Source organism: Canis lupus, chromosome 2 (assembly GCF_011100685.1).
Source record: "Canis lupus familiaris isolate Mischka breed German Shepherd chromosome 2, alternate assembly UU_Cfam_GSD_1.0, whole genome shotgun sequence".
Taxonomy (NCBI): Eukaryota; Metazoa; Chordata; class Mammalia; order Carnivora; family Canidae; genus Canis; species Canis lupus.
The window spans coordinates 67,182,326-67,208,421 of NC_049223.1; the positions used below are offsets into that span (position 1 = coordinate 67,182,326).

At 37.3% G+C, this 26,096-nt stretch overlaps 1 protein-coding gene and 1 long non-coding RNA gene across 4 annotated transcripts in view; one reads left to right on the forward strand and one right to left on the reverse strand.

Moving 5' to 3' along the window:
* The window catches only part of LOC102154216, an 87,696-nt gene extending 83,790 nt beyond the window's left edge, over nucleotides 1-3,906 (reverse strand). The window contains exon 1 of one of the 2 annotated variants that reach the window (XR_005355861.1): nucleotides 3,865-3,906. This is a non-coding gene — a long non-coding RNA (uncharacterized LOC102154216). Of the gene's footprint in view, nucleotides 1-1,945; nucleotides 2,850-3,864 lie in introns of those variants that run through there. The other variant, XR_005355859.1, reaches the window with a different exon arrangement.
* The window catches only part of NETO2 (neuropilin and tolloid like 2), a 58,194-nt gene that overhangs the window by 19,478 nt on the left and 12,620 nt on the right, over nucleotides 1-26,096 (forward strand). Inside the window, exons 5-7 of one of the 2 annotated variants that reach the window (XM_038531134.1) lie at nucleotides 575-619; nucleotides 702-829; nucleotides 18,968-19,196. In XM_038531134.1, the coding sequence (XP_038387062.1) occupies nucleotides 575-619; nucleotides 702-829; nucleotides 18,968-19,196 (402 nt within the window). The remainder of the gene's footprint in view (nucleotides 1-574; nucleotides 620-701; nucleotides 830-18,967; nucleotides 19,197-26,096) is intronic. The other variant, XM_038531135.1, reaches the window with a different exon arrangement.

Below are 26,096 nucleotides of genomic sequence, written 5' to 3' on the forward strand. Positions count from 1 at the left end.
ACTTTTTTGTTAACACAAGCTAAAACCTGTGTCCACTAAACACAAACTACCCATTCCCCCCTTTCCTGCAGCTTCTGGTACTGTCTATGAATTTGATCAACCTAGAAACCTCAGTAAATGGAATTGTACAATATTAATATTTGTCCTTAAGTGTCTGACTTTATTTCACTTAGTGTTATGTTTCAGGGTTTATCTATGTTGTACCATGTAACAGAATTTTCTTTGTTAGGCTGAATAGTATTTCATTGTGTTATGTATACTACATTTTCTTTATTCATCCATCAGTTGACTAACTGTTGCTATTGACAGAAGGCTACATGTATCCAGGTGGCATAAATAAGTTACTCATGATGGGATCAAAAGTATAAACATTACCATTTTAAAAAACATTGTTCCTGTAAACAAGAACCTATAAACTATTTTCATGCCCAGGGGAAAAAAAAAAAGTGATCTGTAGTCTACACCAATGAAATCTTTCTTTTGCTTTGCTGTTAAATGAAGCATTAGACATAACTTAAGACATGAAATCTTAACTATCTCAATGCCAATTACTTTCTTCTTTTTTCTATTACAGATCCAGACTTTACATACCTAGGAGGTATTTTAAATCCCATCCCAGGTTTAGTATATCACCTCTTTTTCCTCATGGCATTTTGATCAATCTTATTTTCCTTTGAACATCATTCATCTATTCTTTCTAGATTGCCAGTTTGAGCTCTCGGGAGCTGATGGAATAGTGCGTTCTAGTCAGGTAGAACAAGAAGAAAAAACAAAACCTGGCCAAGCAGTTGATTGTATATGGACAATTAAAGCTACTCCAAAAGCCAAGGTATTATTATGTATTGAGTCACTTTAGAGAAGAACATAAGACAGTGATGAGCATAATGTATTATTTTAATAGTTACTGTTATACAAACAGCTGTTACAACTTTTTAAAAATTTTATTTAAAAAAAATAATAAAATAAAAATTTTATTTCAATCAGATTGGGCACCTAAGATCTCAGCATTGTTATAGTTAACTACAGTATAGTTTCAGGAATAGCATACAAACATGGAGATTCTTAAAATCTGTGTATTCCTGAATCGAGAGTGCAAGTATTGATCCATATCATCAATTCATAAAAAAACTTTATGAGAGGGAAAAATAGACTACAAGAGATTGAAGTGTCTTGTCAGAGTTCTCTAGTTGGTCATGGCAGTGTCAAAACCAAAACTTAGAAATCTAAAACAAAACATTAATCTAGTGAGCCTTGGTTCTGTGTTCTTTCCACGCTGTCCTCTGCTAACGATGTAGAGCTTTTATTGGAAAGTACCACAGGGAAGGATGTTTTTAAATAACTCTGACAGATTGAGATTGGTTGCTAACTACTTTTGCTTTTTGCTTTTAATTTATACTTCTAGGAATATTCACAGTGAAAAATATATTTAATGTGGATATATGTGAAAAGAGAAAGTGAGGATAAGAGAACAAACCTTTAAAGAATTATGAAAATCAAATTTAGAGTTATGGTAATAGGATGGATTAGATAACATGAAAATCTGACTTACAAAACACCTGGAAACATTGGGTAAAAGATAACAGATACCCTTTTAAAAGCATAGGTAAGATTTTCTTTTAAAAAGAAGGTAATTCTTGGGACGCCTGGGTGGCTCAGAGGTTGGGCGTCTGCCTTCGGCCCAGGGCGTGATCCTGGAGTCCCGGGTTTGAATCCCACATCAGGCTCCCTGCATGGAGCCTACTTCACCCTCTGCTTGTGTCTCTGCCTCTCTCTCCCTGTGTCTCTCATGAATAAAAAAAGTCTTAAAAAAAAAAAAAAAGGTAATTCTTATGGGCTAGAAATGAAGAGAGAACTATAAACCAGAGCAATAAACTGAAAACTGAAATTGATGGCAAAAGTGCCTCTTGCCAATTTTATCTCCCCACTCCCACTCCCCACTACTTACCAACAGACCTGCCAGGAGCTTGGTGTTAATATCCACAGTGAGATGGAAAAGGCTTGGGGCTCACATGACCTTTGTGAGATCCCTCATATAAAACTGGAACCCTCAAAGGGAGATATAATTGCTGTGAAATGGTAGATTAGACGCATCTTCTACTAATACAGGTTAATAATGAAGAAGCTTATCTTTCTGGGCTCAGTCTCAGTATAAGCCTCTGTTGTTTCCCCTAAAACTTTAATCTAGAGACCTGTTTTTATTAGAGTTTGGGATGTATGTAATTTACATGCCATGCCCAATCCAGGAAACAATTTTTGTTTAGAATTAACAAAATGGTCCTGGCCTCAAAAAAATTTTTTAGACACCTGGCAGAAATAAATACAAAATAACCACGGAGGCCGCAGGATTGCCATCAGTAAAACCCTGCTGAAGGTAAGCTCACAACTCAAAATTAGAAAACATTTAAGCAAACAACCCACCAGGAGTGAATTAGCAGACAAAACAGCAAGAAGTTAAATCCCTAAGAAATTAAGTGTTTTAGATATCTTACAAGAAGGAATCAAAAAGACAAAAAAGAAATGACCAGGTACCCTTTAAAAATAACCAAGTAGAACTTCCTCAGGTAAGAGGTATAGTTATTAAAGGATATAGACCTGAGAAAATAACCCACAATGTAGCTCAGGAAGTGGTGGTGGTGGGGTAGGTATTGACAGTTTATCAAAACATTCAAGCTGACAAAAAGCATTGACACAAAGTGACTCCCAAAGCAAGAAAAAAGTTCTAATTGACATCTTGCTACATTGGCCACAACAGGCAATGAGGAAATCTTTAAAGCAACTAGAGAAAAAAGCTATGAGAATCATTAATAATAAAATTGGAGCCAGAAGACAATAGAATAATGTCTTCAGAGTGCTGAGAAAAAAAAATAACTGCCAATCTAAAAATCAGCACTCAACTGTCATTTTAGAATGTGGGCAAAATTAAGATCTTTCTGGGAAAAGATAATAAATGGACCAAATGCTACATTTAAAATCCAAGTATATTCTGTTTTAAGATAACTATGGGAAAATTTGAAAATAAAACAGGAAGGATATAACAGACAAATACCAAAAGAGATCTAATATAGCTATTGAAATAAAAATGTCACAAATTCATGAGATGCAGTTTTCAGTTTTATGTATTAATATAGTCTCAAAATGTACAAAATATGAATTGACAGTTGCTGAGGAATACTGACAAATCCACAATTACAGTGGGTAATTAATTTCACCTCTCAGTAATTAAGCATACCAAAAAAAATAGTAAGGCTCAGAAGATTTAAACAACACATTATGCCTGATGAAACATGGTGTCTTACTCCCAATATCCAGAAGATATGCATTCTCTACAAGCATGCACGAAACATTTATAAAATCTGATCCATACTCTAGACTAAAAACAAGTCAAATATGCTTAGTATTATGTAGAACATCCTCTGACAAAAATACAATTAAATCAGGAACGAACAACCAAAAGATAACTTTAAAACCCGTATGTTTGGTAATTTAATATATACCACTTAGCAATTAAAGGTCACAGAAGAACTCATGATAGAAATTTGAACATACTTAATGATATTGAAAATACTATACCTCAAAATATGTAGGATGCAGCTAAAAGTACTACAAGGGAGTTTTTATATGTTTCTTTTAGAGGAAGAAAAAGATTTAATGAACTAAGTTTCAACTGAAGAAGTTAAAAGAATAACCAAAGAAATCCAAAGAAAGGGTAATAACGAAAGGAGAAATAAATTATATTTTAAAAAGAATCAGCAAAGCGAAAAGCTGGCCCTTTGTAAAATATAACTATAGGCCTACTTCTGCCATGGTTGATTTAGCATAAAAGACCTAAATAATACTTAAAATTGGAAAAGGTCATGAGTTTACCTAGGTGGCTCAGTTGGTTAAGCGGCTGCCTTGGGCTCGGGTTGTGATCTCCGGGTCCCTGGGTCCTGGGATCCAGCCCTGTGTTGGGCTCCCTGCTCAGCAGTGTCGGCCTCTCCTTTTCCCTCTGCCTCTCCCCTTGTTTGTGCTCTTAGGGGCATGCACTCTCAGATCTTAAAAAAGAAATGGAAAAGGTCATGAATCAACAATAGCAGAGATTTTTAGAACTCTCAAAACTGAAGAAAACCTGTTGAACAAAAGAAAAAAACCTGGGGGTTCCTTCAATAAATAAATGACAAAGGGGGAAAAAGTGACATCTGTAGATTAAAACAAAAATGAAATGAACTTGTGGATTCAAACTATAAAAGTAGGAAACATTACAAGACCAGAGTCTGAACACTGGTATTTGATAAGAGATTAGTTTGATAATAGTATGAGATAATTTTTTAAGCATTTTTTGGCAATACACATAGAACTGTTGACCTGTGAAGTCTCTGGGATCTGTGTCAGTATGTGAGAGGCAGATGTGGGAGGGATGTTGATAACTGGTAAGGCTAGGATGGGAACAGGATGTTCAGGATATTACTTTGTCTCCTTTTGCACATTTGAAATTTTCCGTAACCAAACTATTTCAACTATTAGAGAAAATACTAACAGTAATTTTTTGCTGATAAATTCGTAAACAGTCTAAATGGACATTTCCTGAAATATACAGGAGGCTGTATGTATATATGTATACATATTTGCATACATATATAAAGTTTACAAAAACTAAATCAGAAATAGAAAACCTGAATAAATCTTACCAAATTAACAAAATTGATTTTGTACTTAACTATGTAAATAGAAAAGTTGATCAGACTGGATTTTACCAAGTACTCAGGGAACAGGTTATATAAAGTTTCAGAAAATTGAAGGAAAAAAACATTCCCTAGCCAATTCTATCAAAACTAAACAGCATGAGAGAGAGTTATATATAAACCAGGATCTGGGGGGTGGGAGTGAATGGGTGACGGGCACTGGGGGTTATTCTGTATGTTAGTAAATTGAACACCAATAAAAAATAAATTTAAAAAAAAATAAATAAATAAACCAGGATCATTTATAGGAGGGGGGAGGGAGACCAAAAAAACTAAGCAATAACTAAACCTAATAAACTTTTTTTTAGAAATCATGACCTAGAAATTAAATTCTTGGACAGTTTAATATTAGAAAATCAAATGATATAGTTTTCCATATTAACAGATTAAAGGAAAAAATCCAGATATATCAGTAGATGCAGAAACAATACTCAGTGAAACTTGATAAAAATTAGAAATTCCATCACAGGAGAATGCATCTTAACCATGATGAAGAGTATCTACTAAAATCCTAATTCAAACATAACTAATGGTTAAACCTTAAAAGCATTTCCTTTAAGCTCAGGACAAGTCAAGAATGTCTGTTGTCAGTGTTTTATTTGGTAGTATTTTGAAATCCTGGTCAGTGCAACAGAATGAGGGAAAGAAAGAACAGTTCATCAGTTGTAGAAATCAGCTGCTTTTCTTTATTAGAGCCAAAGTCAGTTGGAAAATAAAACTTTTTAAAGCACCGTTTACATTAAGAAATCAGAAAGTACCAGGAAGCAAATGTTAAAGTTATATGGAAATGCATAAAAGAAAGCCTATAGAAATGGGGAGAGAGAGATCATTTTCATGGATGGGAAGATTCAGTATCACAGAAATGTTCATTGTTCTCTAATTTATCAATTTAAAGTAATTCCAGTCCAGATCCCAAGAGAGCTTTCCAGGGAAGTTGGCAGGCTAATTCACACAGAAGAGGAAAATGTTCAGAAGAACCATAACAATTTTGAGTAAAAACAATCCTCCAAGATAAAGTTGTGGTCATTGGATGGAATGCAGTTGTCAGCAGGATATGTAAACTAATAAAATTGAATAAAGTATCTAAAACTACACATGTATGGTGGTTGCCAAAGGGCAGGTGGGTGAGGGGATAGGTGAAGTAGATAAGGGGAATTAAGAGGTATAGACTTCCAGTTATAAAATAAATAAGCCACAGGCATGAAAAGTATAGCATGGGGAATTTAGTCAATAATACTGTAATAATGTTGTTTGGTGACTACACTTACCATGGTGAGCACTGAGTAATGTGTAGGATTGTTGAATCACTGTGTTGTACTCCTGAAATTAATATAACACTATGAACTATATTTCAACTTTTTAAAAGTAAAAAGAAAACTACACATGTATGGAAACTTGGTATATGACAAATGTACAGGTATACCTTGGAAATGCTACCAGTTCAGTTCCAGACCACAACAAAGTGAATACAGCAATAAAGGGAGTCAAATGAATTTTTTTTGTTTTGTAGCGCATATAACAGTTATGTTCATACTGTACTGTAGTCTGTTAAGGGTGCAATAGCATTATGTCTAAAAAATAATGTACATACCTTTAATTCAAAAATGCTTTATTGCTAAAAAAAAAAAAAAAAAATGCTAACCAGCATCTGAGCTTTTCGCAAGTCCTGTAATCTTTTTGCTGCCTCAGTGTGAATGTCTGCTGTCAATCAGGGTGGTGGCTGCTGAAGGCTGGGGTGGCTGTGACGATTTCTTAAAATAAGAGAATAATCAAGTTTGCCTCATCAATGGACTCTTCTTTCACAAATGATTTCTCTGCGCCGTATGATGCTGTTTGGTAGATTTTACCCACAGAACAACTTTTAAAATGGAGTCAATCCTCTTAAACCCTGTGGCTGCTTTATCAACTGAGTTCATGTGATATCCTGAATTCTCTGTTGTCATTTCAGCAGTCTTCACACCATCTTCACCGGGAGTACCTTCCATCTGAAGAATCACTTTCTTTGCTCACCCATGAGAAAGTCCTCTTCTGTTAAAGTTTTATCATGAGATTGTTGCAATTCAAATCTATTAATTTCAGTTTGAAATATTGGGAAAATTACCAAATGTGACCCAGAGACACAAAATGAGCAAATTCTGTTGGAAAACTGGCTCTGATAGATTTGCTGGATACAGTGTTGCCACAGACTTTCAATATGTAAAAAATGCAGTATCTGAGAAGCACAAAAAACAAGGTATGCCTGTATTTTTATAGAAGGGCCACCGAGAACAATGGACTGGAAAACTACTTGCATACTCAAACACCAGTGACTTCTTTTTTATACATAAGTAGATTTTTCTGAAACATCACCCATTAACTGCTTTATCCCATTTTGACTATTAACTGGTTAGAGTGTTTAATCTTTAACATTTTTTCCTTTGAATTTCTTTTTTTTTTTTTTAAAGATTTTATTTATTTATTCATGAGAGACACAGAGAGGCAGAAGCAGGCTCTACGCAGGGAGCCCGATGTGGGACTTGATCCCCAGGATCATGCCCTGAGCCAAAGGCAGATGCTCAACCACTGAGCCACCCAGGCGTCCCTCCTTCAAATTTCTTAAATCTGGTTGCCCATTTAGTTAAACACAGTTTTGTTTTTGTTTTTTTTTTTTAATTTTTATTTATTCATGATAGGCACGCAGTGAGAGAGAGAGAGAGGCAGAGACACAGGCAGAGGGAGAAGCAGGCTCCATGCACCGGGAGCCTGACGTGGGATTTGATCCCAGATCTCCAGGATCACGCCCTAGGCCAAAGGCAGGCGCCAAACCGCTGCGCCACCCAGGGATCCCTAGTTAAACACAGTTTTAAAAATTTGATCCAATTCCCATGTCAATTGTGTATAATATTTTGGGTTTTTAATTTTTAAAATTTAGTGATTAAAGTTACATTTTCCAGTGTTCAATATTACAAACAACACTTCTAAAAATTTATGAATATAGAATTTCTCCAAGAAGTATTTCAGAAAGAGAGCAAGAACTAAGAATAATTTCGTTAACACTTAGATAAGTAAATATTATCAAATAAGAAAGGAAAAACTATTAATATTATAGGTATAGAGGAAATCCATGTTCCCATTATCTTTTCTACGTACCCTATCATGAGTTTGAGTTTTATAATTCCTATATACAGTTTTGTATCTTCATATTTATGCACTATGCAAATATATACTATTCTGTATATTTTTAAAATTTGTATCAATTGTGGAAATAAATCACTATCCATTCTTTTAGACATTTAATTTGCTTCCGCTTTTTTTTTTAAGTTTATTTATTTAAGGCAAGGAGAGAGGGAGAGAAAGAATCTCAAGCTGACTCCCTGCTAAGTGCAGAGCCCACTGTGAGGCTTGAGCTCACAACACTGAGATCATGACCTGTGCTGAAATCAAGAGTCAGTCGCTCAACCGACTGAGACACCCAGGCACCCCTGCTTTCACATTTTAATATATTAAATATAATGCTGCTCTAAACATTTTTGTATTTTTATTATGCCTATGTGTGATGATTTTGTTTAGTAATATATCCAGAAGTGTAGTTTTTGTATTGTAGGACATGACCATTTTCAGCTTTACCAGAGCATGCCAAAGGCTTTACAAAGTGTTTGTGGCAGTTTATTCTTTTAAAGCAAGTAAGAGGGATCCCTGGGTGGCGCAGCGGTTTGGCGCCTGCCTTTGGCCCAGGGCGCAATCCTGGAGATCCGGGATCGAATCCCACATCAGGCTCCCGGTGCATGGAGCCTGCATGGAGCCTGCTTCTCCCTCTGCCTATGTCTCTGCCTCCCTCCCTCTCTCTCTCTCTCTCTCTCTCTCTATCATAAATAAATAAAAATTTTAAAAAAAATAATAAAGCAAGTTAAGAGCATTTTCATTATTCAATCCTTGCTGGCACTTGGTTGTGTCAGGATACTTGGTCATGTCAAGTAACATATAGTAAAATTTTTTGCAATGCATAGTCCTATGACAGCTACCATAATCCAGAACAGTCTGGGTGGCCTGGGTGGCTCAGCAGTTTAGAGCCGCCTTCAGCCCAGGGCCTGATCCTGGAGACCCGGGATCGAGTCCCACATCAGGCTCCCTGCATGGAGCCTGCTTCTCCCTCTGCCTGTGTCTCTGCCTCTCTCTCTCTCTCTCTCTGTCTCTCATTAATAAATCAAATCTTTATAAAAAAAATCCATCACCCCCAAGAAATTATCTCATGCTGTTCCTCTACAGTCAAAACCAATCTTCAATCTTGACTCTTAGCAACTAATGATCTTTTGCTATTCTATAGTTTTGCAGTTTCCAAAACTTCATATAAATAGAATCACAGTTTGTGTGAGTCTGAATTCTTTCATTTAGATGATGCATTTGAGATTATTGTTAGTGCATGTACCAATAGTTTATCTGTTTTATTGCTGAACATATTTTATTATATAGATATGCTTACTGTAGTTTACTCTTACCAGCTAAACAACATTTGGACTGTTTCCAATTTTTGGTTATTATGGATAAAACTGTTACATTTCTGTACAGGTTGTTTTGTGTAAACATGTTTTTAATTTTTCTGGATATCCATCCCTGAGACTACTGATTCACATGATAGCTTTATAAGAAACCACCAAGCTGTTTTCCAAAGTGCTTATATTGTTTGGCATTGGAACAAGGGGTGTTATCAAATTTTCAATTGCTCTACATAGTTCTCAGCACTTGGTATTATCAGTTGTTCTTTTTTTAATTATAGTTACTCGAAGGTATATGCTGTAAGTTTTAACTTGCAGATTTATAATGTCTAAATCTTTGATGAAGTGTCTGCCATGGCCATTTTAAGATTAGGTAGTTTTCTTACTGTTCAGTTTCGAGTTCTGAATTAAGACTTTTGGCAAGTGATTTGCAAACATTTTCTCCCAGTTGGTGGCTTTTCATTCAACAGTGTCTTTCACAGAGAAAAAGTTTAATTTTCATGCAGTCAAGTTAGAGTTTTTAAATGAATTTTCCTATGATGTATCTAAGAGCTCTTTGACCCAAAGTCCTAAGAATTTGTTCCTACATTTCCTTCTGAAACTTTTACAATTTTATACTTAGGTTTATGACCCATTTTGCGTTAATTTTTGTATAAGGTATTAGGTATAGCTCAAGATTCTTATTCTTGGGATCCCTGGGTGGCGCAGCGGTTTGGCGCCTGCCTTTGGCCCAGGGCGCGATCCTGGAGACCCGGGATCGAATCCCACATCAGGCTCCCGGTGCATGGGGCCTGCTTCTCCCTCTGCCTGTCTCTGCCTCTCTCTCTCTCTCTCTCTGTGACTATCATAAATAAATTAAAAAAAAAAATTAAAAAAAAAAAAAGAATACAATCCACACTCTAAAAAAAAAAAAAAAAGATTCTTATTCTTTGTCTCTTTTTATTTTTGGCTATGGATGTCTGATTTTTCTAGCACCATTTGTTGAAGACTTCTTTCTCCATTGAATTGCCTTTGTATCTCTGTTAAAAATAATAAGAATAGCTTTATTTGTAAGAATCTATTTCTGGGCTCGGTTCTGTTTTGTGGATGTCTGTCCTTTTGTCAGTGCCACATTGTCTTGTTTATTGGAGCTTTAAAGTCTACACTTGTGCACTCTACAGCTTCCAATGTGGTGCTGAATAGGAATTACCTTGTTATTGATTTTGAGGGGGAAAGCATTCAGGTTTTCACCATTAAGTATGGTGTCAGCTCTGGGTTTTTATAGATGCCGTTTACCAGGTTACAGAAGTTCTGATCTGTTTCTCTGAGATTTTCATTAAATGGATGTTGATTGTTTAACAAATTGATCATGTAGCTTTTCTTTTTTAGTCTATTTATAATAGTGGATTACATTTACTCTTCAAAATTTAAACCAGCCTTGCATTCCTAGGATAAACCACATTTAGTTGTGATTATATGAAAGTATTATACTTTTTACATATGTTGCTAGATTAGATTGGCTGATATTTTGTTGAGGATTTTTGCATCTATTTTCTGGGGTGATTTTTTTTTTTTTTTAAGATTTTATTTATTCATGAGAGAGAGAGAGAGGCAGAGACACAGGCAGAGGGAGAAGCAGGCTCCATGCAGGGAGCCTGACATGGAACTCAATCCCAGGTCTCCAGGATCAGGCCATGGGCTGAAGGCGGTGCTAAACCACTGAGCCAGCCGGGCTGCCCTGGGGTGATGATTCTGATACCATTTCCAATTTGTAGAGTTTTTTGTTTTTCCTTTGTTTTTGTTTTTGTTTGTTTGTTGGTTTTGTTTTTGTTTTTTAAGACCAAGCAGTTCTCAGACACTAGCTGGGTGTCCTACAATTCAGCTCAGTTCTGATCTACCTGGAGATGGCATCAGATTCCAAGAATTAGGGGCTCAGTCTCACAAGTCTGGCCTCCACTTAAGATGCCAGTCTCATGTCCAGGTTGTCACCTGTGCTTCTGACCAATTGGCTATAAATCAGGTTTCTATGAGCCCCTCCTTGAGTTTGATTAATTTGCTAGAGAGGCTTAGAGAACTCAGGAAGCCAATTTACTTACTTAAATTTTAAGTAAGAGCATATTAAAGGATAAAAATCAGGGGTGCCTGGGTGGCTCAGTGGTTGAGCATCTGCCTTCGACTCTGGGCGTGATCCCGGATTGAGTCCCACATCGGGCTCCCTTCATGGAGACTGCTTCTCCCTCTGCCTATGTCTCTGCCCCCCCCCAATGAATAAATAAATAAATTTTTTTTTTTAATCAACAGCTAGATGAAAAAACATAGGTGAGGAGGTCCTGAACAAAGAAACTCCTATCCCCGTGGAGTGTGGAGCCTAGCACAATGGCAGAATGGAAAAATTCTGTTTCACCAACTTGGAAGCTTTCAAACCTTTTGAGTTTTTATGAAGGCTTTTTTCTGTGGCATGGTTGATTAAATCATTGACCATTGGTGCTTGATTTAACCTTCAGCCACACCCCTGCCCCTCCCCAGAAATTGTGGTGGAACTGAAAGTTTAAACCTTAAACTCATAGTTGTTTCCCCTAGTAACCAGCCCATATTTTTAAGGGATTTCCAAAAAATGCCTCATATTTCTTGTTAGAAGTGTTTGGGCAATTTGTTCCTTTTAAGGAATTTGTCCATTTCATCTGAGTCATCTGATTTGGGGTCATAGAGCTGTTCACTGTATTTTTTTTATTCTTCTTGTTTTAAGAGTTTATTTTTAAGTAGTCTCTACACCCAACATGGGGCTCAGCTTACAACCCCAAGATCAAGAATTGTACATCCCACTGACCGAGCCAGCCAAATGCCCCCTTTTTATTCTTAATGTAAGGTCTGTAGTGATGCCCTCCTTTTTTATTCTTGATGGTTTATTTATTCAGGTATTTATCATTTCTGTTTCATTTATGAAGTTCCAAGATTCATTCTAATGTCCTTTCTCTCCCCCCCCTTTTTTTTTTTTTTACGATTTTATTTATTTATTCATGAGGGACACACAGAAAGAGGCAGAGACATTGGCAGAAGGAAAAACAGGCTCCCTATGGGGAGCCCCACACAGGACTCAATCCCAGGACCCTGGGATCATGACCTGTCCCTCAACCACTAAGCCACCCAGGTGCCCCAGTATCCTTTCTCTTTTATCTAAAGAATTTGTTTAGGCATTTCTTTCATAGCAGATCTGTATACAACAAACTCTAAGTCTCTTAAGTCTTTACCAAGGTTTTTATTTATGTTGCCCTCATTCCTGAAAGAATATGTTTGCTGGATATAAAATTCTAATGTTCCCAAGTTCTCTTTTTCAGGGCTTAAAATTTTTGATGCACTGTCTTTGGCTTTGATGATTTCTGAAGAGCAATCCACAGTCATTCAGGTAGTTTGCTTCTACAGAATACATCATTTTCCTCTTTCAGATCTCAAGACTTTAAATCTTCAACTTCAAGTAGTTCAATTTTGAAGTGTGTGGCCCTTGTTTCTGTTTGTTCTTATCCTGTTTGGTGTTTGCTGAACTTTTTGAATCTGTAAATTTTTGCCTTTCACCAAACTTGGGACATTTTTAACAATTATTTCTTCAAAAAAATTTTTTTTTGTAGGAGTCTCTTCTCCTTCTGAAACTTAAGTGATGTGTTAAGCCTTTTGAAATTGTCCCACAGGTCCCTGAGGCTTTATTCATTTGTCCTCAATCCTTTTTTCTCAGTATCTCATATTAGATAGTTTCTCCTGAGTCATCTTCTAGTTGGTTGACTTTCCTCTATCCTCCCCATTCTTGGGCCCATACAGCAAATTTTTTGTTTCAGGTATTTTTCATTTTCAGTTCTAAAGTTTCCATTTGGTTCTTTTTCATAATTTATATTTCTCTACTGTGATTTTTCTACTCCCTCAGTGTTTGCCTTTACCTTATGGAATATGTTTATATTGTTGCTTCAGAGTCTCTGACAGTTCTGAGGCACCTGGGTAACTCAGTCCATTAAGCATCCAACTCTTGACTTCAGCTCAGGTCATGATCTCAAGGTCATGGGATCGAGTTCCATGTCAGGCTCATCACTGGTCATGAAAACTGCTTAAAAGTCTCTGTCTTCCTTTGCCTCTTTCATGTGTGCACTCTCTCTTTCTCTCTCTTAAGAAACAAAACAAAAAGTCTTTAAAGTCTTTGGCAATTCCAATATCTGGGTCTCATTAGGACTGGGATCTCTTGACTCTTTTTTTTTTTCATTTCAGAATTCACATTTCCTGGTTCTTTATATGTGAGTAATTTTTTCTTATGTCCTGGACAGTTTGAATATATGACACTGTGAACCCTGTTAGAAATACCTGGAAAATGTTGATTTTTGTTACTCGTTTTATTTTTGTCAGGCAATCTACCCAGTTAGATTCAGATTGCATGTGCCATGTCACTTTATGTGGGTGGTGGTTCCAATGGTGGTTGGGTCTTTGTGGTCTTGCCCAGGGCATGTGCCACTCAGGGATTTGGACAGTGGCTTGTACTATAGTTTCATTCTCAACACCTTTGTCATATTTCTTTAGTTCTGTTTGATGAATACACAGCTGGGGGTGCGGGGAGTGGTAAACCAGAATTAGTGCATTTTCTTTAGCTCCGTGTTCTTGTCCAAGACCTCCTTCACATTTTCCAGATAGCATGGTTTCCTTTTCCCATTTCCTCTAGTGGCCAGAAAGTTGTTTCCTTCAATTTCTGCCTCCTAACCTGTTGTGAGTTTTGAGTATCTAAGAGAGAAGGGAAAAAAATAATAGGAATTCCCTCCATACTCCCCCAACATCATATCCTTTTCTCAATCCTGCTAGTTAGAGAGATGGGATTTCTCTTGGGGGTTTAGATGCTGCTATAGCTGCTGCACACAGATCTTTACAACTGGTGCTGGGGGATCCCTGGGTGGCGCAGCGGTTTGGCGCCTGCCTTTGGCCCAGGGCGCGATCCTGGAGACCCGGGATCGAATCCCACGTCGGGCTCCCGGTGCATGGAGCCTGCTTCTCCCTCTGCCTGTGTCTCTGCCTCATTCTCTCTCTCTCTCTGTGACTATCACAAATAAATAAAAATTTAAAAAAAAAAAAAAAAAACAACTGGTGCTGACCCAGGGCAGAGCTGATAGAGTGGAAAGAACAAACCAGATATCCCTGCTTCACCCCACTCTTCAGCTTGGAAAGGGGGCCCTCTTGCCAGTCTTCTGGCTGGGGCTCTCTCTAAGTTCCCGGAGTCCCTGGCATCTGTTTTTGCCGTGAGTTCTTGAATCAGCTCAGGAGACAAAAAAAAACTGAACCTCACCCTCTTTATGGGTCATTCAAGTTTGACTTCCCACCTACACCCATCTTTTACTTTCCAGAATTCTCATGTAGTTGCTTTTCATATTTTATCCTCAGTTTTTAGTTGTAATAGGAGAAGTAAGCCATACTGTATTTAATCTTGGCTGGTTCTGGAAGTTAAGTTTATTTTACATAATTGATTAGTTTTGTCTTTATATCTTGTGTCTTCTGTGTTTGTTTGTTTTTTTTTTTTTTAATTTTTATTTATTTATGATAGTCACAGAGAGAGAGAGAGAGAGGCAGAGACATAGGCAGAGGGAGAAGCAGGCTCCATGCACCGGCAGCCCGACGTGGGATTCGATCCCGGGTCTCCAGGATCGCGCCCTGGGCCAAAGGCAGGCGCCAAACCACTGCGCCACCCAGGGATCCCTGTGTTTGTTTTTAATAAACTTTCCTAACCAAAGGTTATAGAACTATACTTCTATATTTTATGTGTATGCATTAGTTTTTACATTTAAGAATTGATTTTCTGTCCTGTAAGACAGGGATCTAATGTCAGTAGTCGGTTGCAGTGCCAATTATTGTGTGTCTCCTTTTGATCTGGAATGCTATACAGGCATTCCTCCTTTTTCTGTGCTTCACAAATACTGCATGTTTTACAAATTAAAGATTCAAGACTTCACTTCTGCAGATGTGATGAAACAGCAAGAGAACTAGAATTAGAACTGGAACCTGGAGATGTGACTGAATCACTGCAATCTCATGATCAAATGTGAACTGATGAGGAGTTTGCTCCTTTTTTTTATTTGGGGTTAGAATGGATGTTTATTTTTTTATTTAAATTCAATTAACATAATATATTATTAGTTTCAGAGGTAGAGTTCAGTGATTCATCAGTCTTATATAATACCCAATGCTCGTTACATCATATGAGAGTTGCTCTTTTTGATAAGCACGAAGTGATTTCTTCAGATGGAATCTGCTCCTGGTGAAGACTGTTGAAATGACAACAGAGGAATCAGAATATTACATGAGTTTAGTTGATAAAACAGCTGTAGGGCTTAAGAGGATTGATTCCATTTTAAAATAAATTTTGTGGTTAAAATGCTACTAAACAGCATCACAGTCTGCAGAGAAGTTATTTGTGAAAGAAGAGTCAAATCAGTGCAGCAAACTTCATTTTTTAAGAAATTGTCACAGGGCAGCCCCAGTGGCGCAGCGGTTTAGCGCCGCCTGCAGCCAGGTTGTGATCCTGGAGACTGGGGATCGAGTCCCATATCAGGCTTCTTGCATGGAGCCTGCTTCTCCCTCTGCCTGTGTCTCTGCCTCTCTCTCTCTCTCTCTCTCTCTCTCTCTCATGAATAAATAAATAAAATCTTAAAAAAAAAAAAAAGAAATTGTCACAGCCTTCAGCAGCCACCACCTTGATCAGTCAGCAGCCATCCACATTGAGGCAAGACCATCCACCAGCAGAAGGATTATGATTTGCTGAAAACTTAGATGCTGGTTAGCATTTTTTTTTAGCAATAAGAATTTTTGAATTAAGGAATGTACATTTTGTAAACAATGCTATTGCATGCTTAACAGACCACAGTACAAGCTAACTGTTTTATGCACTGGGAAACCAAAAACTTAATTTGACTCACTATATATTGCAGTATTCCCTTCCTTGTCTGGAAGGAAACACCCAGTACCTCCAAGATAATGTCCGTAGTTCCTTTCATTGTCCATAGAAGATTTCATTGCATTGGTGGGAGCTGTCTTCTGAGGCACCAATAGACAGCATTCCTTTTTCCTTTCACATTGAGAATATGGAGATTCAAAATAGCTCCTTTATTACAGCAAAGGCTAGAGGAAGCAGCTTAGTGAGAGAGTTGTATTAGACTTGCTAATTCTCTACCCATCAGTTCTACCACCCACCTAAGTCTAGCCTAGACCAGTCCAGCCCCAGGAAAGTTTGCATCTGCAGAGAAAACCCACTTATTCAGGTCACTGCTTCCTACTCACCAGTCCAGGGAAAGAAAGAAGGCAGGAAAAAGAGACCAGACTCCATATCCTCAAGGTAACTCACTCCACTTCCCTGAGGAGGGTGTAGGAGTGGAATAAGAGACCAGGAGCATTAGCAGACCTGTCATACAGCCTGGGAGAAAGAGAAGTAGTTTGTGCCCCCACCCCCACCCCCCGCCATTTCAATTTGTCAGGTTTTTATTGTTAGAATTTTTTTTTAAGATGATTTGTTTATTAGATTGAAGATGAGCAGGGGAAGGGACAAAAGGCAAAGAAACAGACTCCCCACTGAAAGGGGAGCTGGACAGGGAGGTAGGGCTGGATCACAGGACCCCTGAGGTCATGACCTAGGTCAAAGTCAGATGCCTAACTAGCTGAGCCACCCACGCACCCTTTGTTAAGAAATATTTCCTGAAAATTAGTTGAACTAAACCATTTCAATATTTAGCTGCATTCATAACAGAAAAGAATGTCATGATCATATGACTTAAAAAATATATCTTTAAGGAGCATTAACTATGGCCTGTACAGTACCATGTTTCTTTGGATTAAAAAAAAAAAGCAGAGAGCAGATACTTCAGACTTCTTGATTATTTTTCTTAGATCTACCAGTTCATGGTTTTATAAACCTAGTCATGTATTCATTACTTGCTATGAGCAAGAATTACACTAGATATAATTAGCACATGGTTCTCATTGGAAGGCCTCACAGTATACTAGAGAAGAGAATTACGGTATTAGTGATACTTGCTCACTACCACAGAACCATGGACAAAATGTTTCGATTATGTAAACAATGGAGAAATTGAGAACTAGTGTTATATTTAAGGAAACCTGTTGTTTCTATGTAATATATTTGTGAAGATTTTGTGAAGTTTTGAAATGGTAATCCTATTTAATTCTGATTCTCTACCATTTTCATGGAAGTAAGTAACCAATGATCATTTCAAATAAATGATCATTCCAAATGAAAATTACTTGGTCAATATATATCCCTTTGAGGTGTATTTTTTAATTTTTTGCTCTTAGTTTGTGCCATCAAGGTATTTTAGCGGGAAGAGATACCTGACATTACATTGTTTTTATATAAAGTCTTTTAAATTAAGAGGCAGGATGTGACTGGCTGGCTCAATCAGTAGAGCAGGTGACTCCTGATCTTATGGTTGTGCATTCAAGCTCATGCTGTGCATAGAGATTACTTAAAAATAAAATCTTTAAATAAATAGATGGAGGGATCCCTGGGTGGCGCAGCGGTTTGGCGCCTGCCTTTGGCCCAGGGCGCGATCCTGGAGACCTGGGATTGAATCCCACGTCGGGCTCCCGGTGCATGGAGCCTGCTTCTCCCTCTGCCTGTGTCTCTGCCTCTCTCTCTCTCTCTGTGACTATCATAAATAAATAAAAATTAAAAATAAATAAATAAATAGATGGAGGTGGCATCATACTGCTACCTCAGAGATAGAAACCAGAATGAATACTTATTATGTGTTTAATGACAAAGGAAATCTTTATTCTCTGCTCACTAAAATTTTAATTATAGAGTCACATAGGGGCAACTAGAGCAAAAAGTGAACTGTGTGTGTGTGTGCGCATAAAAGACATCCCAGGGAGTGGAGAGAACACAAGTGTTTGAGCCAGGCCAACCTAGGTCACATCACTCTGAGTAACCTTGGGCAAATTCTTAATCATCTGAACCTTAATTTTCTCCCTGCCTGTAAGGAATAATAGCTACTGCATTCACTTCTTTAGAGCTATGCATGATGTGTTTCTAAGCCCACAACCTGAACATGAATGCTCCCAGTCTTTCTAAGCCTATGATCTAAAGGAAATCTTCAAACAAAAGTGGGCCAACTGTATTTTAAGAACTTAGTGCCAGGTAGCAAGCTGCCTATAAAATTTCAAAAAGAATGCTAAACAAAATAGATAGTGCTTATTTTGATACTGCAATTTATATCTTCCTGATTGAAAATGTAGAAATTGTTATTTATGGGGTGAAGCCTTAAAACTACATAAATGTGCAATATAGAATAGGGGATAAATGACAGGAGATCATGGGGGACGTGTATGGTTATGAAGAGTATAGATAAGATAAAAATGGTTTTGATGTGTTACAGGATATATATATATGTTACAATTAAACTTGGGTTTAAACTTAAAAAACTGGGGAAAAAAAAAATCCCAACAGTTGCTGAGTGATTGATTCATTTTCCCAATTGGTCGGTGCCATCATAAAAAAAAAAAAAAAACATGTAATAGAGCCAGTGAGCCTCATGGAGCAAAAGGTTTCTTTATAGACAAAACACTAACTTTCAGTTTCTTAATGCTTAGTTCCACTAAGAACCAAAGGAGACCGGCAGCCTTAGTTCTTTTAACTCCTTCGATGCCAGCCTTCTAGCTGTTGGGTTTCTGTCAGCTGTCATATCTACCATGTTGACAAGATAGTGAAACTACAACATTCAATTTATCTTTTCAAAAGCAGGGTTTTTCTTTGTTTTAATGTTACAGATTTATTTGAGGTTCCTAGATTATCAAATGGAGCACTCAAATGAATGCAAGAGAAACTTTGTTGCAGTTTATGATGGAAGCAGTTCTATTGAAAATCTGAAGGCCAAGTTTTGCAGCACCGTGGCCAATGACGTAATGCTGAAAACAGGAGTTGGAGTGATCCGAATGTGGGCCGATGAGGGCAGTCGGCTGAGCAGATTCAGAATGCTCTTTACTTCCTTTGTGGAGCGTAAGTAAATACTACAACACTGAGATCTTTTTACACAATTTTCATTCATTCAGAATTCAATTATGGTGCATTTCCTCTTGACAAAGACTGCAAGTCAAAGAGAAGGCAGAAATAACTAAGTTTTAGTCACTGTTCTCAAAGAATTATCTGTTCTAGGTGAAAAACCACATTAATACATACATTGCAACACTGCCTTATTACAAAGGTGTAAACATATGACAGGAAATGCAGAATGGAAACTTCAAGATTTTCAAATTTAAAAATAATTATCAGTAGTATTAATTTAAAAAAAAAAGTAAAAAAAAATAAAATAAAATAAAAAAAAAAGTAGTATTAATTCAGCTTGGTGAATCATTATGAGCCTGCCAAACCATGCTCATCAAAATTTAGGTAGGCTGTTTTTTCTTTTTAAATAATTTTAAGCTGATCTAAAATTTTTTAAATAGGACAGAATTTTCATATGTCCTTTACTCAGATTCCCCTAATAGTATAGTAAAACTGAAAATGAACACTGATACAGTATTATTGACTGATACATAGACCATATCCACACATCACTGGTTTTCCCATTAATGTCTTTTTCTGATGCAGGATCCACGTTGCATCTATCTACTTGTCATCTCTCCTTTAGTCTCCTCAGTCTGTGATGGTGCCTCATTCTTTGGTGACCTTGATACATTTGAAGAGCACTGGCCATTTATTTGGTAGAATGTTGTCCATTTGAGTTTCTCTGATGTTTTCTCATGGATTCATTTGAGGTTATATATTTCTGTCAGTATCACAGAGAGGACATTACACCTTTTCCCGCACATCACACCGGTGAGGTGGATGTGTGTAATGCAGATTTGTCCCTCGTTAACTTCCCTCACTTCCTTGGGGAGCTCTCTGTCAAGATTCTCCACTATAATGTTACTAATTTTTTCATTTCTAGTTAATAATGCTCTTTGAGACTATGCATATCCCTTTGCTCATAATTATAGTGTCTGTTAATGGTTTTCATCTGTAATAGGTGATACCATAGTGTTTACCTAATGGTAGTTTACTGTCTCCATTATTCCTTCTACACTTATTAATTGTAATTCTTTTGTGAGGAAGAACTGTTTTTCCCCTCATTTATCTTTTGGTGATTTATATCAGTATGAGTTTATGGATTTTTATTTTATGCCATTATTATTATACATATAAAATTATATATAACATACAATTAGTATAATACTAACATTATTTTGTTGCTCAAAGTCCCAGCTTTGGCCATTGGGAGCTCCTTCAACTTGTCTCTTTTATCCTTTGTTTTTTGTTGTTTTGGCGGGGGGGGGGGAGGGGGGGTGTTTAAATCACTTTCTTTCTATCACCACAAGATAGCCCACGCCTGATTGTGTTTTCCCTGGCCCAGCCCTAGAACCAACCATATTTCCATCCAAGTACTAACCAGGCCCGACCCTGCTTAGCTTCCGAGATCAGACGAGATCGGGCGCATTCAGGGTGGTATGGCCGTAGACCCAACCATATTTCCAAGAAGCCCTTTTCTTCTCCTCAGAAAACACTGCTAAAAACGCTTACAGGGTTTTTTTTTATAGGAATCATAATGAATCCATAGATTGCTTTTAAATAGTAGTGTCATCTTAATATTAAGTCTTCCAGTGTATGAACCCAAAATGTCTCCCAGTTTGTTTGTTGTTTTTATTTTTTTTCAAGAATGTTTTATTCTGGAGATGCCTGAGTGGCTCGGCAGTTGAGCATCTGCCTTTGGCTCAGGGCATGATCCTGGAGTTCCAGGATAGAGTCCCATATCGGGGTCCCCAGAGACGGCTGCCTATGTCTCTGCCTCTCTCTGTGTATTCTCTCATGAATAAATAGAATCTTCTAAAAAAAGGTTTTGTTCTGTATACAAGTCTACATTGTTAGTATGTAGAAATGCACCTGATTTTTGTTTGCTGTTTGTATCCTGCAGCATTGCTGAATTAGTTTATTAGTGTGTAATCTTGTTAGCGTTTTCTACATATAAGATTATGTTGTCTGCGAACAGGTACTTTTCCAATATTGGATGCTATTTTATTTTTCATTTCCTGTTCTCGTCTCATTGTTCTTGCTAGAACTTCTAGTACTATACTGAAAAGAAATGAAAAGGGACACCCATGTCTTGTGTCTGATCTTCGGAGAAAAGCTTTCAGCCTTTCACTGTTGAATAGGTGTTAGCTGTGGGGTTTTCATATATGGCTTTTATCACGTTGAGGAAGTTTTCATCTGGTCCTAGTTTATTGAGTGTTTTCATCATGAAAGGATGTTGAATTTTGTCAAATTCTGGTTCAATGGAAATGATCATGTCATTTTTTCCCCTTTCATTCTGTTAATGTATATTACATTGATTTTTGTGTGTAGAACCATTTTTCTGTTCCAGGAATAAGTCCCACTTTGTCATGGTGTATAATCCTTTTAATATGTTGCTGAATTCAGTGCTAGTATTTTGTTGAGGATTTTTGCATCAATATGCATGAGGAGAATTGGTCTGTAGTTTTCTAATAGTATCTTTCTGGCTTTAGTAGATGGTTATGCTGGTCTTTAGAATGAGTAAGAAGTGACCCCTTCTCTTCAACTTTTTGGAAAAGCTTGAGAATTGACATTCTATAAACATTTGGTAGAATTCACCAGTGAAACCATCCAGTTCAGGGCCTTTCTTTGTTGGGAGATAGTTTGATTACTGATTCAGTCTTCTTGCTAGTTAGAGATCTATTCAAATTTTCTTTTTTTTTTTAAGATTTTATTTATTTATTCATGAGACAGAGAGAGAGAGAGAGAGAGAGAATGAGAGAGAGGCAGAGACACAGGCAGAGGGAGAAGCAGGCTCCATGCAGGGAGCCTGATGTCGGATTCAATCCCAGGACTCCAGGATCACACCCTGAGCCGAAAGCAGGCGCTCAACTGCTGAGCCACCCAGGCATCCCTAATTTCCACATATTTATGAATTTTCCAGTTTATTTGAAAAAGATACAAAAGATACTTTGTATCATGTCAGTCTTTTAAGATTTTTATGTGTCTGTGGCAGAACATTTGGTCCATCCTGGAGAAAGCTCTATATACACGTGAGAAAAATGTGTATTTCTCTGTTTTTGGGTGGAACTTTATGTATGTATCTATTAGGTCCAGTTGGTTTATAGTATTAGTCTTGTATTTGCTTATTTATCTTCTGTATGGCTGTTTTACCCATTATTGAAAGTGGAATATTGAAGTCTCCAACCATTTTTGTAGAGTATCTAATTTCTCCCTTAAATTCTAATAGTGTTTGCTTCCTATACTTTAGGACTCTGATTTTTGGTTTATATTTTTTTATAATTGTTGTATCTTCTTGATGAATCTCTTTTACCAATAACAGTGTCCCTCATTGTCATTTGCACAGTTTTGATTTAAAGTCTACTTTTGTCAGTATTTGTATAGCCAGCCCAGCTGTCTTTTTGGTAACTATTTGCATGGAACATCTTTCTCCATTTATTCATTTTCAACCAATTTTTTTTTTTAAAGATTTATTTATTTATTTATTCAGAGAGAGCGAGAGAGAGGCAGAGACACAGGCAGAGGGAGAAGCAGGCTCCATGCAGGGAGCCTGACGTGGGACTCGATCCGGGATCTCCAGGATCACACCCCGGGCTTCAGGCGGTGCTAAACCGCTGCGCCACCAGGGCTGCCCTTTTCAACCAATTTTTATCTTTAGATCTAAAGTGAGTCTTTTATAGAACAGTATATAATTGGACCTTGTAGGAGGGTTTTATGATCTATTCTGTCAATCTCTGCTTTTTGAATAGAGGGTTTAACTCATTTAGATTTTTAGTAATTAGTAAGAAGGAAGGACTTCTGCCCTTTGGCTGTTTGTTTTCTAAATGTCTTAAAGCTTTTTGTCCCTCATTTCCTTCATTATTACTTTCTTTTGTGGTTAATCGATTTTTTGTGGCAACACATTTGAATTTCCATTTGTGTATATTCTTTAGATATTTTCTTTGTGGTTATAATGGGGTTTTGTCTTTTTATGAGTTAGTTATGTCTTTAAAAGTCATCTTTACGGGATGCCTGGGTGGCTTAGTGGCTGAGCACCTCCCTTCTGCCGGAGTCCCAGGATCGAGTTCCACATTGGGCTCCCTCCATGGAGCCTACTTCTCCCTCTGCCTGTGTCTCTGCCTCTCTCTCTCTTGTGAATAAATAAAATCTTTTAAAAATTAAAACTAAAAAAATAAAAGTCATTTTTACTATTTTGTGGGCATGTGAGAACCTTTTCATATTAAAGAATGGGGTAGCTCATGTATAGATCCTGACCTAGCTTAAAAGTGGAGACACTCTTGAGGACAGATTTTAGGATCCTTCCCTTAAACTTCTGATAATTCACATGAACAAATTCTAGGAAAAAATTGGTTCTATTGCCTATCTCCTATAAAAGTCCAAATGACTGTTTTGTTGATTTTGTCATAAGTGCAAATCATATTACATTAGCTTTGATTTTTTTTAAAAATGGCCTTCAAAAATACCATCATGTTTTTGGCTTGATTTAATTTTAATCTGCATTTGGATAGTGCTGAATGATTAATCTCTCTCAACTAGTCCCTTTCCTCATGGCCACTTCTGTTCAAAGAAAATTACCATTTAAAGACTCATCCAAACTGCCCCAGTGTAGTTGAAGGTATATGTTCATATCACATATATTTTAAAAATAAATGGTAGATCTTCTACATTATCCTCAGAAGGAAATATTTTCACTTTTATATACTGACTAATGAATACAGTAACATGGTAAAATATGATTTTTGCAAAGCAAAATTTGTAAATATAAAGGTGTAAGAGTAAGGTACTATCAGATATTTTTCTTAAGAAATTTAGGACTTAGGGGCAGCCCAGGTGGCTCAGTGGTTTAGCACCACCTTCAGCCTAGGGTGTGATCCTGGAGACCCGGGAGCACATCGTGCTCCCTGCATGGAGCCTGTTTCTCCCTCTGCCTATGTCTCTCTGTATCTCTCATGAATAAATAAATAAAATATTTTTTTAAAAAAATAAAAATAAAAAATAAATAAATAAATTTAGGGGCAGCCTTGGTGGCGCAGCGGTTTAGTGCCGCCTGCAGGCCGGGTGTGATCCTGGAGACCCAGGATCGAGTCCCACATCGGGCTCCCTACATGGGGCCTGCTTCTCCCTCTGCCTGTGCCTGCTTCTCCCTCTGCCTGTGTCTCTGCCTCTCTCTCTCTCTCGCTCTGTGTCTTTCATGAATAAATAAAAAATAAAATCTTAAAAAAAATAAAATTAAATTAAAAAAGAAATTTAGGAATTAGCAATTTTTCCCTTTACTTATAATTTCAAGATATTATATTACTATTCCATGGATTCTATGTTAAATTCATGAATGGTATGTGACCTATACAAGCTTTTGCTATAGCTCAACTCTTCTATCTATAATTTTATTTATTTATTTTTTTAATTTTTTTTAAACATTTTCTTTTCTTTTTTTTTATTTATTTATGATAGTCACAGAGAGAGAGAGAGAGAGAGAGAGAGAGGCAGAGACACAGGCAGAGGGAGAAGCAGGCTCCATGCACTGGGAGCCCGACGTGGGATTCGATCCAGGGTCTCCCGGATCACGCCCTGGGCCAAAGGCAGGCACCAAACCGCTGCGCCACCCAGGGATCCCTATCTATAATTTTAAAAGACTTGATGAATTGCCAAATGGCTAGCTGGGTTATGAAACCAACCACCCTTCCTACCTGCCTTCCATTCATTTATTTAACATTTATCTTACAAGATATTGTATTTGCTATGAAGACACAAAAATGGATGAAACAGTCCCTGCTCTAAAAGATCTTATTATAGTCACTTAGGTGAGGTAACTTATATGCAAATGAGGCAGTTGCAGGAATGACTATGACAAAGACTGAGACAGAAAATGAAGTGCTTCCTGATTAAATATGCAGGTTACTTCTAGCAGGCAGCATTGATTATGGAGCAAGTAGTTAAGGTAGGGACTTGGGTTTATTCTTGAGGACAGGTAGGTTTTAGAAGGTAGAAATGTTGAATAATTGAAGTTATTATTCCGAACAGAGGCTACAGAGGGAATAAAATGCATAGAGCCCAGGCTTATCTGGATCACAAGAAGTAGTAGAAGAAAGAAGAGAGAAAAATGAGTCAAGAAAGATTAAAACTAGAGTTAGAAGGCCTTTAAATTAAAGGCTAAAATTAGAGTTCATATTAAAGGCATTGGGGAGTTTTGAAGGGTTTCATACTACAGAATGACAATCAGAGCCATGCTTCAGTTGTGGTGTAGAGGCTTTGTAGGAGGGAGGCTGACTTCCATAGTGGGGAGCCCTGGGGGTATGGGGGGACCAGGACAGTCTGAACCGAAGCAGTGACAGAAGAGAGACTTGTGGACGTAGCATCAACAGGATTTGGTGACTGAGCAGACAAAAGTAACAGAATGGGTCAAAGATACCTATAGCTGCCGTCTGACTTGGAAAATGAAAATTGGAGAGATAAGAGGGAAAAGTTATTTGGATTTTTAATCCAGTTATTTTGGATTTAGTGAGTTTCTCAAGTAGCTGGAAATGTCAAGAGCTCAGCAGTGATATTTACCGTGAGTAAACTGTGTTGCTACTTCTTGTTGCCCTATGAATCTAAGCAGTTTCAAAAAAGATTTTATCAACTTTTCACACTTAAAACAGCTATGTAAGGCTGCTTCACTATTTCAAATGACTACAAAGCAGTGCTTGATACAAAGATAGAGTTTCGGTTAGCAAGAAAGCGTTTCAGCTGTCTTCCTTTCTCCTTGGTTTACTTCTTCCCAGCATCTTACATCTGTGCTTTCCAGGAGTGCCCATCAGCCACGGGTAGCTGCTGAACACTCATAATGTGGCCCATCTCAACTGACATGTGCGA